The sequence below is a fragment of the Chaetura pelagica genome, unplaced genomic scaffold (assembly GCF_000747805.2).
Source record: "Chaetura pelagica isolate M959 unplaced genomic scaffold, ChaPel_1.0 scaffold438, whole genome shotgun sequence".
In the NCBI taxonomy this organism is placed as follows: domain Eukaryota; kingdom Metazoa; phylum Chordata; class Aves; order Apodiformes; family Apodidae; genus Chaetura; species Chaetura pelagica.
The window spans coordinates 944,927-957,798 of NW_009954113.1; the positions used below are offsets into that span (position 1 = coordinate 944,927).

At 52.9% G+C, this 12,872-nt stretch overlaps 1 protein-coding gene across 1 annotated transcript in view; it reads right to left on the reverse strand.

Moving 5' to 3' along the window:
• The window catches only part of PRKCB (protein kinase C, beta), a 56,301-nt gene extending 47,227 nt beyond the window's left edge, over positions 1–9,074 (reverse strand). Inside the window, 3 exon segments of the mRNA XM_010002599.1 lie at positions 7,055–7,137; positions 7,570–7,633; positions 9,027–9,074. Coding sequence (XP_010000901.1) covers positions 7,055–7,137; positions 7,570–7,633; positions 9,027–9,074 — 195 coding nt within the window.
• Between the last annotated feature and the right edge of the window lie 3,798 nt (positions 9,075–12,872).

Sequence of the window (12,872 nt, forward strand, 5' to 3'; positions counted from 1 at the left end):
TTGTCCACTCTTTCACAGCAGCACTGATAACCTGAGTGATACCAGAAAGGTAGACAAGTAATAGAGCTCCATTTAATTAGATCTGTTAAGTGCAAGGGATTAGATACATGTTTCAGCACATTTATTGTACTTGAAACCAAAAATCTCTCACATCTAACCCTGAGCAAACCACTTCCAGAATCAGAGTGTAACACTCCTCTGCCCAGGAGCTCGTGTGTCAGATGCATCACAGGAACTGTCTTCTGCCTTTGATTAACTGTCTTCTGCTCCCAAAAAGCCAGTCCATCAAGTGACCCTGAGCATCCGAACCACGCGCCCTGCAGAGCCCCCTGCACAGCACCCACAGCCCTGCTGCAGAGGAAGGCACCAGGGGTGCTGGGGCACCTCCAGCACTGCTGACCCTGCACTGCAGCAGGACGAGAGGGTGGCAGGGGGACACGGAGGCAGCTCAAGCCACGTGCCAGTCCAGCCCCCATGTGTGACACGAGGAGGAATCGCCCCCGAGTGCTCCCAATTCTGTGCTCTCCTCTAGAAAGAGATATTCCTGTTCAGGCATATGAAAGCTTTAGTCATTCATAAAAAAACACAAGCTTCAAGCAAAATGAGACAGTTTCCACTTCATGCAAAGGATTTTTAAATTCCCACTGGAACCCAGAGCTAAAAAAGCTGGAGGTAGAAAGCAAAGTGTTCACTGAGCCCTTCCTGGCACAGAGCAGCTGCAGGAGCTCAGACTGCTCCCCTGGCCTCCCCACCCTGCCAGCAAGGAGCCTCCACAGCCCTCACGGGGAGTCCCAGGCTTCACCCCCTGCTCCCAGCTCCAAGGGGCTCTTTTGGAGACCCTGAACCAGCCAGCCAGACCCCAAAGGGTGCCAGGATGCCAGAGGCAGCCGAGCACTGGGAAGGCAGAGCTGCTCTGCTGGCGCCCACTTCACCTTGACCAGTGCTTTAGAAGATGCCAGGATCTGGGAATTCTGGATATCATTTTCGAACAAGGCTGAAGCTGTTTAACAAGGAGACTATTTTTGTACCACAGAGACAGGGATGACGAGATCACTGTGTATGCAGATGCTGAGAGATTTAAATCAAGAATGGTTAAAAAGAAGTTTGCTAAGAAGAGGAAAAGTGGTTGCTCCTCCTCCCTCCTGCCAGTGCTGAGGAACAGGCCTGCAAAGGCTTTATTTGGAGCTGAAGTGAAAAAGGCCATCAGCAGTGTTTTACTGCTCTGAGAGGGTCTGACCTTTCTAATCAGCATTGCTGCAGATCTGCCATCCTCCAAGCAGAGGGATGGATGCCTGAGGATGTGAGCCCAGACGAGGGAGTCAAAGCCTGAGCCAGGGATGAAGAGGAGCAGCTGTTGACTTTGACTTGGTCCCATCAGTGGGGAGACCACCTTCTGTGTCCCACCAGCAGGTTCCTGGTCTGAAACGAGCCAGTGCAATACTGTATCCCTGCCTTAATACATCCCTGCCTTGCAGAGCAAACCTCGCAGCCCCTGGCTGCCCCAGAACACCCCACACGTCTAGTTGCTCCCACCTGAGCTGTCTCCTGCTGTCCCATGGTGGGCACAGGTGGCTGGGTGTGCACCTCGTGGCTCTTCGCCTCTCTCACCTCTTCTTCTCTCACGGGAACACAAGACATTATATTCATGAGTGAGCAATCAACTCGTGGCCTTCGAGGCACTTGGATCTCTGCCCGTTCCAGCTCCGCAATCCCTCTGCCTTTCTCCAGGGTCACACCCCACCGGGCTGGCTGCATGTCCCCACAGGTGATGCAGGCTTCCCACTGAGCCCTGATGGAGACACTGGTGCAGGAGCCACCACCACTCACCCCTTGTCACCCCCCAGGTGCCATGGTCAGGGTGACAACGTGGGGGAACCCAGCTGCTCCTCTGCAGCGGGCGCTGGGGGTGGCGCCGCGCAGGGACTGGGCACGGCAGCGGGCACAGCCAGGCTGGCAAGTGAGGCCCTTCTGCTTCAGCTGCTTCTCCTGCAAAGTCACGTCCTGGCAAGGGCAGCACTGCTCTGTCATTCCGAGTTGCAAACGCTGCGCTGGAGCCATCTGGGCTTTGATTCTGCACTAAATTCATCTCTTCCTGGCTCGGAGGGGACACAGGCATTGCCTCTCCTGGGGCAGGGAGGTGGGAAAAGAGGAAGACCAGACCCTTCCTCAGGCCCAGCTGTCTAAGCCATAAAACATTCTAAAATCACATCCAGCTCTCTCGGGTTCATCTCCAAAAGAAGTGACACACCAAGGGCACTCGGGTTTCTCCTGCTGTCCCCAGCTGCCACCACCCCACACAGGGCTCGTCCTTCAGCGCCCGCGCACCCCGGGCAGCCCAGATGGCACCCATGGCTGCTGCTATTTTAATCCTTGGTACTGTCAAAATTTCCTGGATTCTACAGAACAGCCATAGAGGTTTGATTCAGAGCACACACCCCTGCCCTCCACACCTCACTGCAGAGAGAGCTTTGCATTCTCTCTTCCAAAGAAGAATTAACACAGTTCATGTGAAGCGACTATTTTAAAGCGAATTTCACAGCAATTTAAGCAGTGTATAGCACAGCAAGCACAGCAACAGCTCACTGTCTGCACCTAATGAAATCCAGGCAGTGGATTTCTAACTAAACTAAACACTTCACACTTTATTCCCACATTTCCCCTGGGGAAAATCCCATCCCCAGTACACAGGGAACAACTCACAGCGGAGGGACCAGAGTGGCCTGACACTGAGTCTAAAGGTGACACTGTGGCTCCCTCCAGGGACATCCTAGCTTGTTCAGAGCTGGGTCAGGGCCTGCGTGAGAGCTCCAGACAGCATCATCACACTCCAGTTTTTGTTACCAGACCAAGGTGAGATGGTGGGGGAAGATGAACTGAAGACAACGGTGGCCGCCAACCATTAAACATGACCAGACACTGCTGCACCAGTAAGTGGTACCAAAGCCATTCTTCTCTCATACAGCACCACAGCCACAGAGAAGCTCAGCCAGTGCAGCGCCGAGGGCAGGGAAGGCAGCAGGGGGAGGGCAGCAGCCCCCAAGCTTGGCCAGCAGCCCACCAGGAGCTACCGCGGCCACGGGCACCAGCACCGCAGTTTGTGCTGCTGCTGCGCCCGACACGGCTGCAGACAAACCCTGCCCTTGACAGCTCCCAGCAAGTCCATACATTTTTATTGACAAGGGATCTCATCTGCTCGTCAGACAACTGCAGAGGGATGTGGATGACAGTTATTCTTCTCTTGCTGCTGCCCACACCACACAAAACACACTCTCTTACCAAGCAGCAAAAAAAGGACAAACTCAGCTTTTTTCCCCTGAGCAGCATGAGCATCTCATAGGATCCCACACCTGTCTGGGTTGGAGGGACTTTAAAGTTCCAACCTCTTGCATGGGCAGGGACACCTCCCATTAGACCAGGTTGCTCCAAGCCCCATCCAACCTGCCCTTCAACATTGCCAGGGATGGGGCAGCCACAGCTTCCCTGGGCAGCCTGGGCCAGGCTCTCACCACCCTCACAGCCCAGAATTTCTTCCTAAGGTCTCATCTGCATCTACCCTTTGTCAGTCTGAAACTGTTCCCCCTTGTTCTACTGCTAAATACCCTTGTAATAAAGTCCCTCCACAGCTTTCCTATTGGCCCCTGAACAACATATTTAGAAATCTCAACATCATTTAGAAATGCTTGTTATCTTTCAGGTATCTTGAGAGTCATTTCATTACAGCATAAGCCCCCAGCAGAGCCAGGCTCCCCCAGCGCTTTCCCCGCACTCTGCACCCTCCAGGTTGCTCAAAACAGCACCAAGACCCAAAAAACACCTCTTGCCTGCAGGATGCTCTGTTTCTAGCCCCACCAGGGTGCCACTTGGGTGGCACAGGCTACACTCCCACCCCACAGCCCTCCTGGTATCCACAAACCCAGCTCAGACCCAACCATCCCCTCCAATGCCCCCATTAGCCAAAGGCTGCAATGGAAACTGGCGTCGCCAGACACACACACACCGAGCAAACAAGAGAAGAGATTTCAATTACAGGGCTGAGGACATGTGCAGGCTGGCAGGAGAAAGAGCCAGGCTCCAGCAGAGCCAGGGAAGCACCAGAAGGTGCTGGGAGGGAGCACGGCAGATACATCTTCATCCCATGGGAACTCTCTCCGGCTGCCTGTGCCGGCGGGAGTGGCGTGTGCCCTCACGAGGGGCAGATGGCACACCATGAGAGCTGGAGAAGTTAATTAGCAAGACAGCAGAAGGCAGCAAGTTGCAGCAAGGCTGTGAAGATCTGCTTGTGCACCAGACCTAGATATGCTACTCTCTAAGACAAGTCCTGGGCAAGGGGGTGGTTGGCATCTTCAGGAAGGCAGCTGCACATCTCACCTCCACCCTTGGCAGGCAGAGCCTGGTAATAATCCCAGGATGCCCTATCCTGGGCAAAGGGAGCACCCAGCAGTGGAGATCCCTTCCCACGGGAGGAGATCCCAGAAAGGAGAAACTCGAAGGAGCTGCTAATTTCCAGGTAGTACAAATGGCACCTTCACTTGTTCTGCTGCTGACACCTCATTGCTAATTGTTGCCAGTCCCAAATACTCTAGAGAAGAAATCAAGCTCAGAAGCAGATTGACCCTCTCTGCACCCTGTTACATGTGTCAGCCTGAGATCTGGACGCTGTGCACGAAGGGATAACGACCATGCACTGATGCTGTGAAGACAGCTCTGACTCAATGACACCTCTAGGACCCACCCCCTGTGGAGTGTCTTGTCCTCAGAGAGTGGCAGCAACACATCACCAGTACATCACTCTGCTCTGCAGCTTTTTGAGAAAGGAGGAGCCCAAGACAAAGATTAAATGATTCTGCCTCCAGCAAATAGAGCGTGGAAAGAGCAAAGGTGCTGTGGTGGCAGCATCACAGACCCTCTCCTAACACTGAAAATGGTGCAACAACAAAATCCAAAATGGAAATGAAGCTACACTGGCCTGTTGCCTTCCTAGAGCAACTGATATTTATTAATGCATCCTGATTAGATGACCTTTAACAGGATAATGCAAAGAAGGTCATTTTAACGATTATTTTGTCTACCATTTAAATAATTTTGCATTCTACTAATAGCTCTGACTATAATTAGGTTTGCCAAGTGCATTACATGACACGTGCCTGACTCGAGCTCCCAAAGACCTTGCCACATGTCAGAGAACTTCAGCTTGACCCGGTGTGCTCGGTCTGACTCCTGAGAAGAGCAGGGCACCAGGGGGTCAGAGCTGCCAAGGGGACACAGCAGAGTCCCTCAGTGGCCCTGCTGGGTCGGGGCTGGCCACCCTCTCCAGAACAACTCACTGGTTTTCACTTGGGGGATGCAGGGCAGAGACCACAGCCGGGCAGCCTGCTGCTGGGGGTAGGAGTGAACTGTAACAAGGGCACTGCCCTCAGCCACCAGGGCTGTGTGACACTTGCTGTCCCCAGCAGGGCCACTGCCCAGAGCACAGACCCACCATCACATCTTCAGCCATCAAAACAATCACCCCTGCTATGACTGAAGGGTGATGCAGCGTGACAGCAGCCCCGGTGTTTGCAGTCCCAGCATTTATAGCTACAGCTTCATTCTCTACTGCAAGAAGCAATTAATTTTTTGTTTTAACTTGGAGAACCTATCACTGCAGTGTAATTAGTCCTCCTCTCCTAGACGGAAAATTCCTATTCAGTCAGCTTGGCAAGGTTAAACACACACACACACACACTCTCTCTCTCTCTCTCTCCTCAAGGAGGTTCAAACACAACCCGATCAAACAGAAAACTCCTCCAAAGCAGGACTAGTCAGTAGTAACAGAGAGAGATGCTGACGTTTCCCTGCTCTCTGGTTATTCTGTTATGCTCCAGAAGGTGTAAGACGTCAGCCTCCCCCAGGGTTATCAGCTTGATACAGGCACCCCACAAAGCACTTTGGCACATACTTAACTTTGAACAGAAGAGTTTTGTTTAAGAAACTGGTGTTACTCAGGCACTTAGAATTAAGCAGCCCTGTACACCACCAGCACTCTGCAGCACGCTCATGTTTTTCTCTTTGATTCTCAAGTAACTGTGAAGGGCCACAAGATACAGGTATCAAGGAGCAGAGCTAGAAATTTTTTTCTTTTATTATATTCCCCCCCCATCCCCCTGGGCTCCATGACCCACAAAGCAGAGCAGCTCTGGGGATGCAGGGCAGCAGCTGGAGGGCACTGGAAGCTGCAGGCCAGGCTGGGCTCTGGCTGGCACCACAGCACCAGCCCTGCAGATGCCCAGCGTGGGGTAGGCAGTTCAGTGCTCCAACCTCTGCCCTCACCAGCTCTGCAAAACCACCTGGCCCACTGGAACGGCGAGCACACTGCAAGGCTCAAACAAACACAGTCAATTAAACTCGTTCTTTCTGCCAGATTTCATTGGATATTTATGTTTGTGAAAGGAAAGACAGTTACCAGATTGATGCAGCAACTGAAAAACCACACAGCTCCAACGGCTACACACCAGATGCCTCCAGCCTCTGGCACAATTACAGGTCGCTCTGGATCCACACTGTGGTTATGAGCAACAATAGAGGAAAACTCCAGCTCTGCATCAGTTTGAAATGAAGCCCCTGTCCTTGGCTGGCTCCTGCAGCAGCCACCCTGCCACCCCCCTCCTGCATGTTAATTAACCCCAGGGCTACAACCTGGGTTCAGGTGGCAGAGACTTGAAATGTCATTTTACCAATGGGGAAACTGAGACTGCGACTCAAGGGACAAAAAAGAGGTGGGGCCAGGCTGCAGATTTGTCCCCAAATGGGAGCATCTCTGTGTTCCTGCACATTCCCCCTGCACTGCTGAGAGCACATTGAGGGGGATTTGAAAGTGGTTTAAGAGCCTCAAAGATATATGAGAGCCCACACAACTATGAATAACAACCCATTAGAAAAGCCTGTGAAATAACAGCCCAGAAGTGTCATTCGCCAAGAAAGCTGGAGGAAAAACACCAGCAAGTCACTGTGGCACAGAAGGACCCACAAAGCCCCACGCTGTGCCCTGGCTGGAGGTGCTGGAGCAGGTACTTACATCAGAGGCCGGGCCCTTGTCAGCACCGGGGCAGGAGAAGGTGACGAACTCATGGCAGCGCTTGTGCACGACGAAGCAGCAAACTGCAAAGAGAAGACAGCAACAGTGTCAGGGGCCCTGGAGGGACTGGCACCACGTGAGCCCAGAGCCTGGAAAATAGAAAAGCTGCTACATCTGACTGATGGGAAAACTTTCTTTTTCTTTAAGTAAACCCGTGGCAGATGTTTAAACCCGACTGAATTGCCAGCTGGACCAGGTGCTTCAATAAAACTGAGCAGAAGTAGAGTGTTGAGTGAAGGTGAGAGGAGGGCTGGGAACCCTTCTGCTGGCTTTGAGCTCACTGCACTCCCTGTGCACCCTGGTCACTGCTGTGTATAAAAAGGAGAATCTGGCACTGGTGGGTATCTGAGCTGGAAAGTGCATGTGTCCAAAAACGGAAGATTGTACCAATGGGAACAGGTGGGCAATTTTCCTCCCACAGCTCTGCTTTTCCTCAGCATCTCCACAGCCTCCACTTGCCAGACCAGAAGACACATACATCTTCCTCTCCTCACGCACGTGGATGACAGAGTCATCTTCCTGGGAACAGCACAGGGAAACTAATCCCAACGTGCCATCACCCAGACGTTCAAGCATAAGTATCCAGCACTAAACACACATCCCTGAAACCACCAAACCCTTTCAGCACATGCAAACCTGAAGCTGCCAGCAGTATTTTTGCAGTCTGTGCAAAGTGCTGGACTTATAGGCTAACTTTTCCCCTAAATGCCAAATAAGCACCTTATGTTCAGTGACAGATGTTAAAAAGGCCACTGGGCCCTGCAGATAACTTCAGCTGACAGCCCAGGTCCTTCTCTGAGGGTCTCAGCCCACTTCACCCTGCAGCTGGAGGTGGCACCACTGCCTTGGAAAACAATTGTCCCAGTTCCTAGGAACTGAGGCACCATCTCACACCCCATATAAGTGAATCCTGGGTGCCAGCCCCTCCAGGACCAACCATGCCCCATCCCCACATCTGCACCCTGCCCCATCCCAAGGGATGGGACCTCAGCTCCAGGGCACCACCATGAATGAAAGGAGCCCAGGCAGGGAGGGAGCAAAGGGAACAAGTGCTGATTTTGGGAAGGAAGCAAAGCTGTGCCAAGACTGCCTTTGTCTGGGAGACCCTGGGCACCAAGCTCAGCCTCTTGTTTGCCACAGCCTTTTCCCAGGAGCTGCAGTTACACCAAATGAAGGAGCATCTGGCAGAGGTGATGCTGTGTGCTGGGTTCTGAGGAACTTAGCACATAAAACAAACTGAGCAGCACAGAAACAAAGCAGGTTGCAATCACATCACTATTGGAGACTTTTCCTAAGGAACAAGGGAAGTGACATTTACCATTAAAATCCCAATCCCCTCACTGTACCCTGCCACACCCAGCTTTAGACCCATGTTCCTTTTCACATTTTTAATTGTGAAAAACACAAACCCAGAAGGTTTGAGAATCATAACAGCTGCCAAGAGCTCTCCCCTTTCAGGACCTCTCACTTGCTCTTCTGGTTCTAACAAATAAATACACTGAAAACATTGTTCACTGTTTCTATCACTTGTATGCAGAGACAGAAGCATCTGGGAAGCAGGAAGGAAGAAATTAGAACTCTATTAGCAAAGATTTGTCCTGAAGTGTGTGTATAAACTCAATAAGGGTCCGAGTGTGCTGGAGGCTGCGCAGTGGTGCCAACATCCAGGCTGTGGTGTGAGGTTCCCAGCGGGGCTGGAATGATTTCAGTTCAACAGAAGAAACAAGATTGCTACCAGGCTGAACTTCCCAATGCCATTCATCCACGCCATATACAAAGGCTGTTGGATGCAAACCTGACCCTGTAGAGTAGGCACAGACAGACAAGCAGGTCCTTTGGTGCTTCCCCAAGCAGCTTTTGCACTTTGGGGATGGTGATACTTGTTCCTGCTTGGGGAAAATGACCTTCCTACCACTGGGGTGACAGGATCTGGAGAAGGGACAAAGCAGAAGTTGTCCATGCTGGTCTCTCCAGCAGGGATGGCTCACCCACAGGTGACACCTGCTCACAGGAGATCACCTTGTCCTGCCCAGCACAGAGCACCCCGATGGCTCTGCCCACATCAGACCCTCCCTCTGCCTCCGTGTGTCCGGGGTGCCAGGGCACACAGGCTGGGCTCTGTTCCCAGGGCTGAGGGAACCAAGGCATCACTGAGGCCTCCCGAAGGGCTCGGCAACTGGTTCCTTCCCAGCCCCTGCAGCAGCAGCCCCACCCGCGCTCCCCTCGGCAGGGACCCCGGGACCGGCTCTCCCTTGGGCTTCGCTTGGTGGAAAACGGGAAACCCGAGCCCCCTCTTTTGGCTCTCACTGCGGTTCCAAGAGCAGCGCCCCTGGATGCCCGTGCGGGGCAGGCGGGAGGGGCCCGGCTCTGCCAGCGCAGTCCCGGGAGGTCCCGCAGCCCCTCCAGCAGGTCCCGCAACCTCCCAGCAGGTCCCGCAGTCCCCCCAGCAGGTCCCGCAACCTCCCAGCAGGTCCCGCAGTCCCCCCAGCAGGTCCCGCAACCTCCCAGCAGGTCCCGCAGTCCCCCCAGCAGGTCCCGCAACCTCCCAGCAGGTCCCGCAGTCCCCCCAGCAGGTCCCGCAACCTCCCAGCAGGTCCCGCAGTCCCCCCAGCAGGTCCCGCAACCTCCCAGCAGGTCCCGCAGTCCCCCCAGCAGGTCCCGCAACCTCCCAGCAGGTCCCGCAGTCCCCCCAGCAGGTCCCGCAACCTCCCAGCAGGTCCCGCAGCCCTCCCAGCAGGTCCCGCCAAACGCGTTGGATTTTAACACCTAAAAATAATTTAAAAAATACATAAATCCAAGCCTTCAGTTGTGCCGCGCACGGGCAGAACCCGCAGCGGGTTCCCCGCTCTGCTCCTGACGCTTTTCACTCGGCAGGCAGCAAACAGGGGACGCAGAACGGGGATGTGGGAAGCCAGGAGGGAGAGGAGAGGGCAGAGCCGCGGGGGCAGCGACCCCCGCCCGGCCCGCACCCTCCTGCCCCCCCAGCACCCAGAGCACAGCACGTGCCCTTCACCTTTCCACTCGTGTGAACAGAAGAGCTGAAATACCCATTTCTAGTGACAAGAAAGGCCAGAAAACCAAGGCCCGAGAAGCTCAGTCCCACCCCAGATTTTTCTTGCAGCCTCTCCCCTGTTCTTTTCAGGTTTCCCTGAGTTGCTTCATGGTTAAAGCCAGCGTTAAATACACACAGCAGCTCCTGCCCTTTGAGGAGGGGCCTAAAGAACACACTAGAAATGCAGTATTTCCTCTTCAAGTGGCAAAATCACTGCCTGGTGTTCAAAATGTTCATGTTACAGTTCAATTAGGAAAATGATCCCTGAGTCCCTGCAAGTCACCTTTGTGGCAACTGCACATGGAGCAGGTCCAGCAGGTTCTCCAGCAGTCCCTGCTGATACTGCCTGTGAGGACAGGCCCTGGGAGGAGGGTGAAGTGCAACACTTCCTTATGCATCCACAGCAAACAGAGTGGGCTTTGCCTCCAACACCTCACAGGAAGAGCTGCCAGCCCTGGAGGGATCCAGCTCAAACGTTTCATGGGCAATCAGTCAACCCATGCAAAAGGGCCAGTAGCATTAACTGGGATGGGGAGCTTAGGCCAGTAATCCTGCCTTAACTCCTCAACGTGCATCCTGCCCAACAGACACAAGAAGATGTGACAGATCACTCCTCCTGTGACTAACCCAGAGCATCACCCTGGGAAGGGATGGCTGGTCCCCACCTGCCCAGTGCCAGGACAGGTGTTGCCATCCCCCTCCTGCTCCCAGCACCCTTCAGCATTTTAAGGCCTGTCTTTGTCAGTTTAGAAACTGCTGTACGTGCAGCAGCTTTCCCAGGTTGCTAATTAGGCAGCTGATTTGTAAATCTTATTATGTGGATAATAAAGTTATCAAATCCCACTGGTGAGCTACAAACGTCCTGGCTCATTTATATACAACAAAAATGAAACATTAACCTTTTTCATATGTTACTGCATAATGCAAGAATGTTTACTGGCCCTAAATTCTTCTGTAGACCTATTTCCATGGCATCTGGGGACACCTTTCTGCCTTGGGTGAAGCATAGGACACAAAACTCTACAAAAGACATGAGGCAAAGCCCTGGAGCTCAGAATGGACATTTTTGAGAGCAGCCCCAGCACAGCTTCACAGGGCTGGAGGACCTGCACCAAAGCATCAGAGCAAGACCACCCATCTCCATTCCCTGTAATCCTGATACAGTTTGGGAAGGAAGGTTGGTTTTTGGAGCTAAGAAACCATAATAGCAACAGGGAAGCAGTATTTTCAAACCCTGGGAACTAGCCTTGTTTTGAAGGATGGAAAGATAGAAAACACTAACAGTGATGCTTAAAAAAAAATAAATAAATATAGATTTATATATACACTTAAAGGCTTCTTAGCATAAACCACTGCTCAAAAATCCTTGCAAAAAAAAAATCAAGTAGTTTCCCAAACTGACCACAGAACCTGTCAACCAGAAAAAACCTCATCAAAATGTGTTCCAAGTGCATGAACATTGCAGAGCACGTGTCCAGCTGCACCTCCAGCATGGGAAGGAACCTCCAGGGGAAGCAAAGGCTGCTCATCCATCAGCTCCAGGCTGCTGACAGCCAGCCAAGCCAGGCTGCTGAGCACAGGGAGACAGGCCAGCAAATTAAAGCTTTATTCAACAGCCTGCAGTTGGGAGCAGTTATATGTTTGCATGTTTGGGAACATCACTGCAAATTACTGCAGCAGACAGAAGTCCCTGGTAAGGCCTCAGCCACGGCAGGAGGGACAAACCCAGCACTGGGCTGCACTGCTGAGCATGGAAATATTGCTGCAAGGAGATGGGTGAAAGGTTCCAAGTTGCTGAAGACTTTGGTCATCCCAGACCCATAGTTGGTGACCAAGATGAGCAAGCTGCTCTGCTTGAAGATGTCCCTGCTCACTGCAGTGAAGTTGGGCTGGGTGTCCTATAGAGGTGCCTTCCAACTCAGACCAGTCTGTGACTCTGAGCTGCAGGCTCAGTGCTGATCTTGGAGGTGACATTCCTCCAGCCCTGCCAGAACTTCCTTGCAGCTGGTCACTATGGCACTATGGTATAGCTACTTCTGTGGGAATGGAGTGTCCCCTCAACCCTCTGATGCTTCCAGAAAAAGCCTCTTTGTCAGAGGGGACAGGAAGACATGCTGCAGAGTGACAGGGGAAGAATTTATGTCCCTTGAAGCTGGCTAGGGCAGGCTGGGTGTTGTGGCCCTGGTCAGAGGGATGTCCCTATTCACCCTGGGCTCTTGGGGGCAGTGGAGGAGCCAGGTCCCCCTTTACTTCTGCTTGCAGAAGCAGTCCCAGCCTGAGGCTGAAGCCCACCCATGTGAGGGGCTCCCACGGCCGGCAGCCCCAGGGCTCTGCTGCTCTCCCAGGCAGCAGCTGGGGAGGAGCAGGAGCAGCCTTGGCCATCCTGCCAAAATCAAACCTTTGTCCCATCAGGTTTCCTGGCAGCAGACACAGCCTGTTTGCTGCACATCACCCAGCGTGTGCACCCCACTTCTCCTTCAGAGTATTTCATTTTCTTCTGTTTACAAAATGTAAGCAAACACCAAAGAGCTGGTAGCTCACCTCACATGCTCTGTCACCATTCAGATGCTCTCCCCAAAGCAGACACTTGGGCAGTTTGCCCAAAGATACAACAACGCTGAAAGATTTGCTCTTAGAATACAAAATGCTTCCCGGTTCAGTGGCTTCTGCCCAGGAAAAGCCTTTTATCAAAGCTATAAAGCTCCT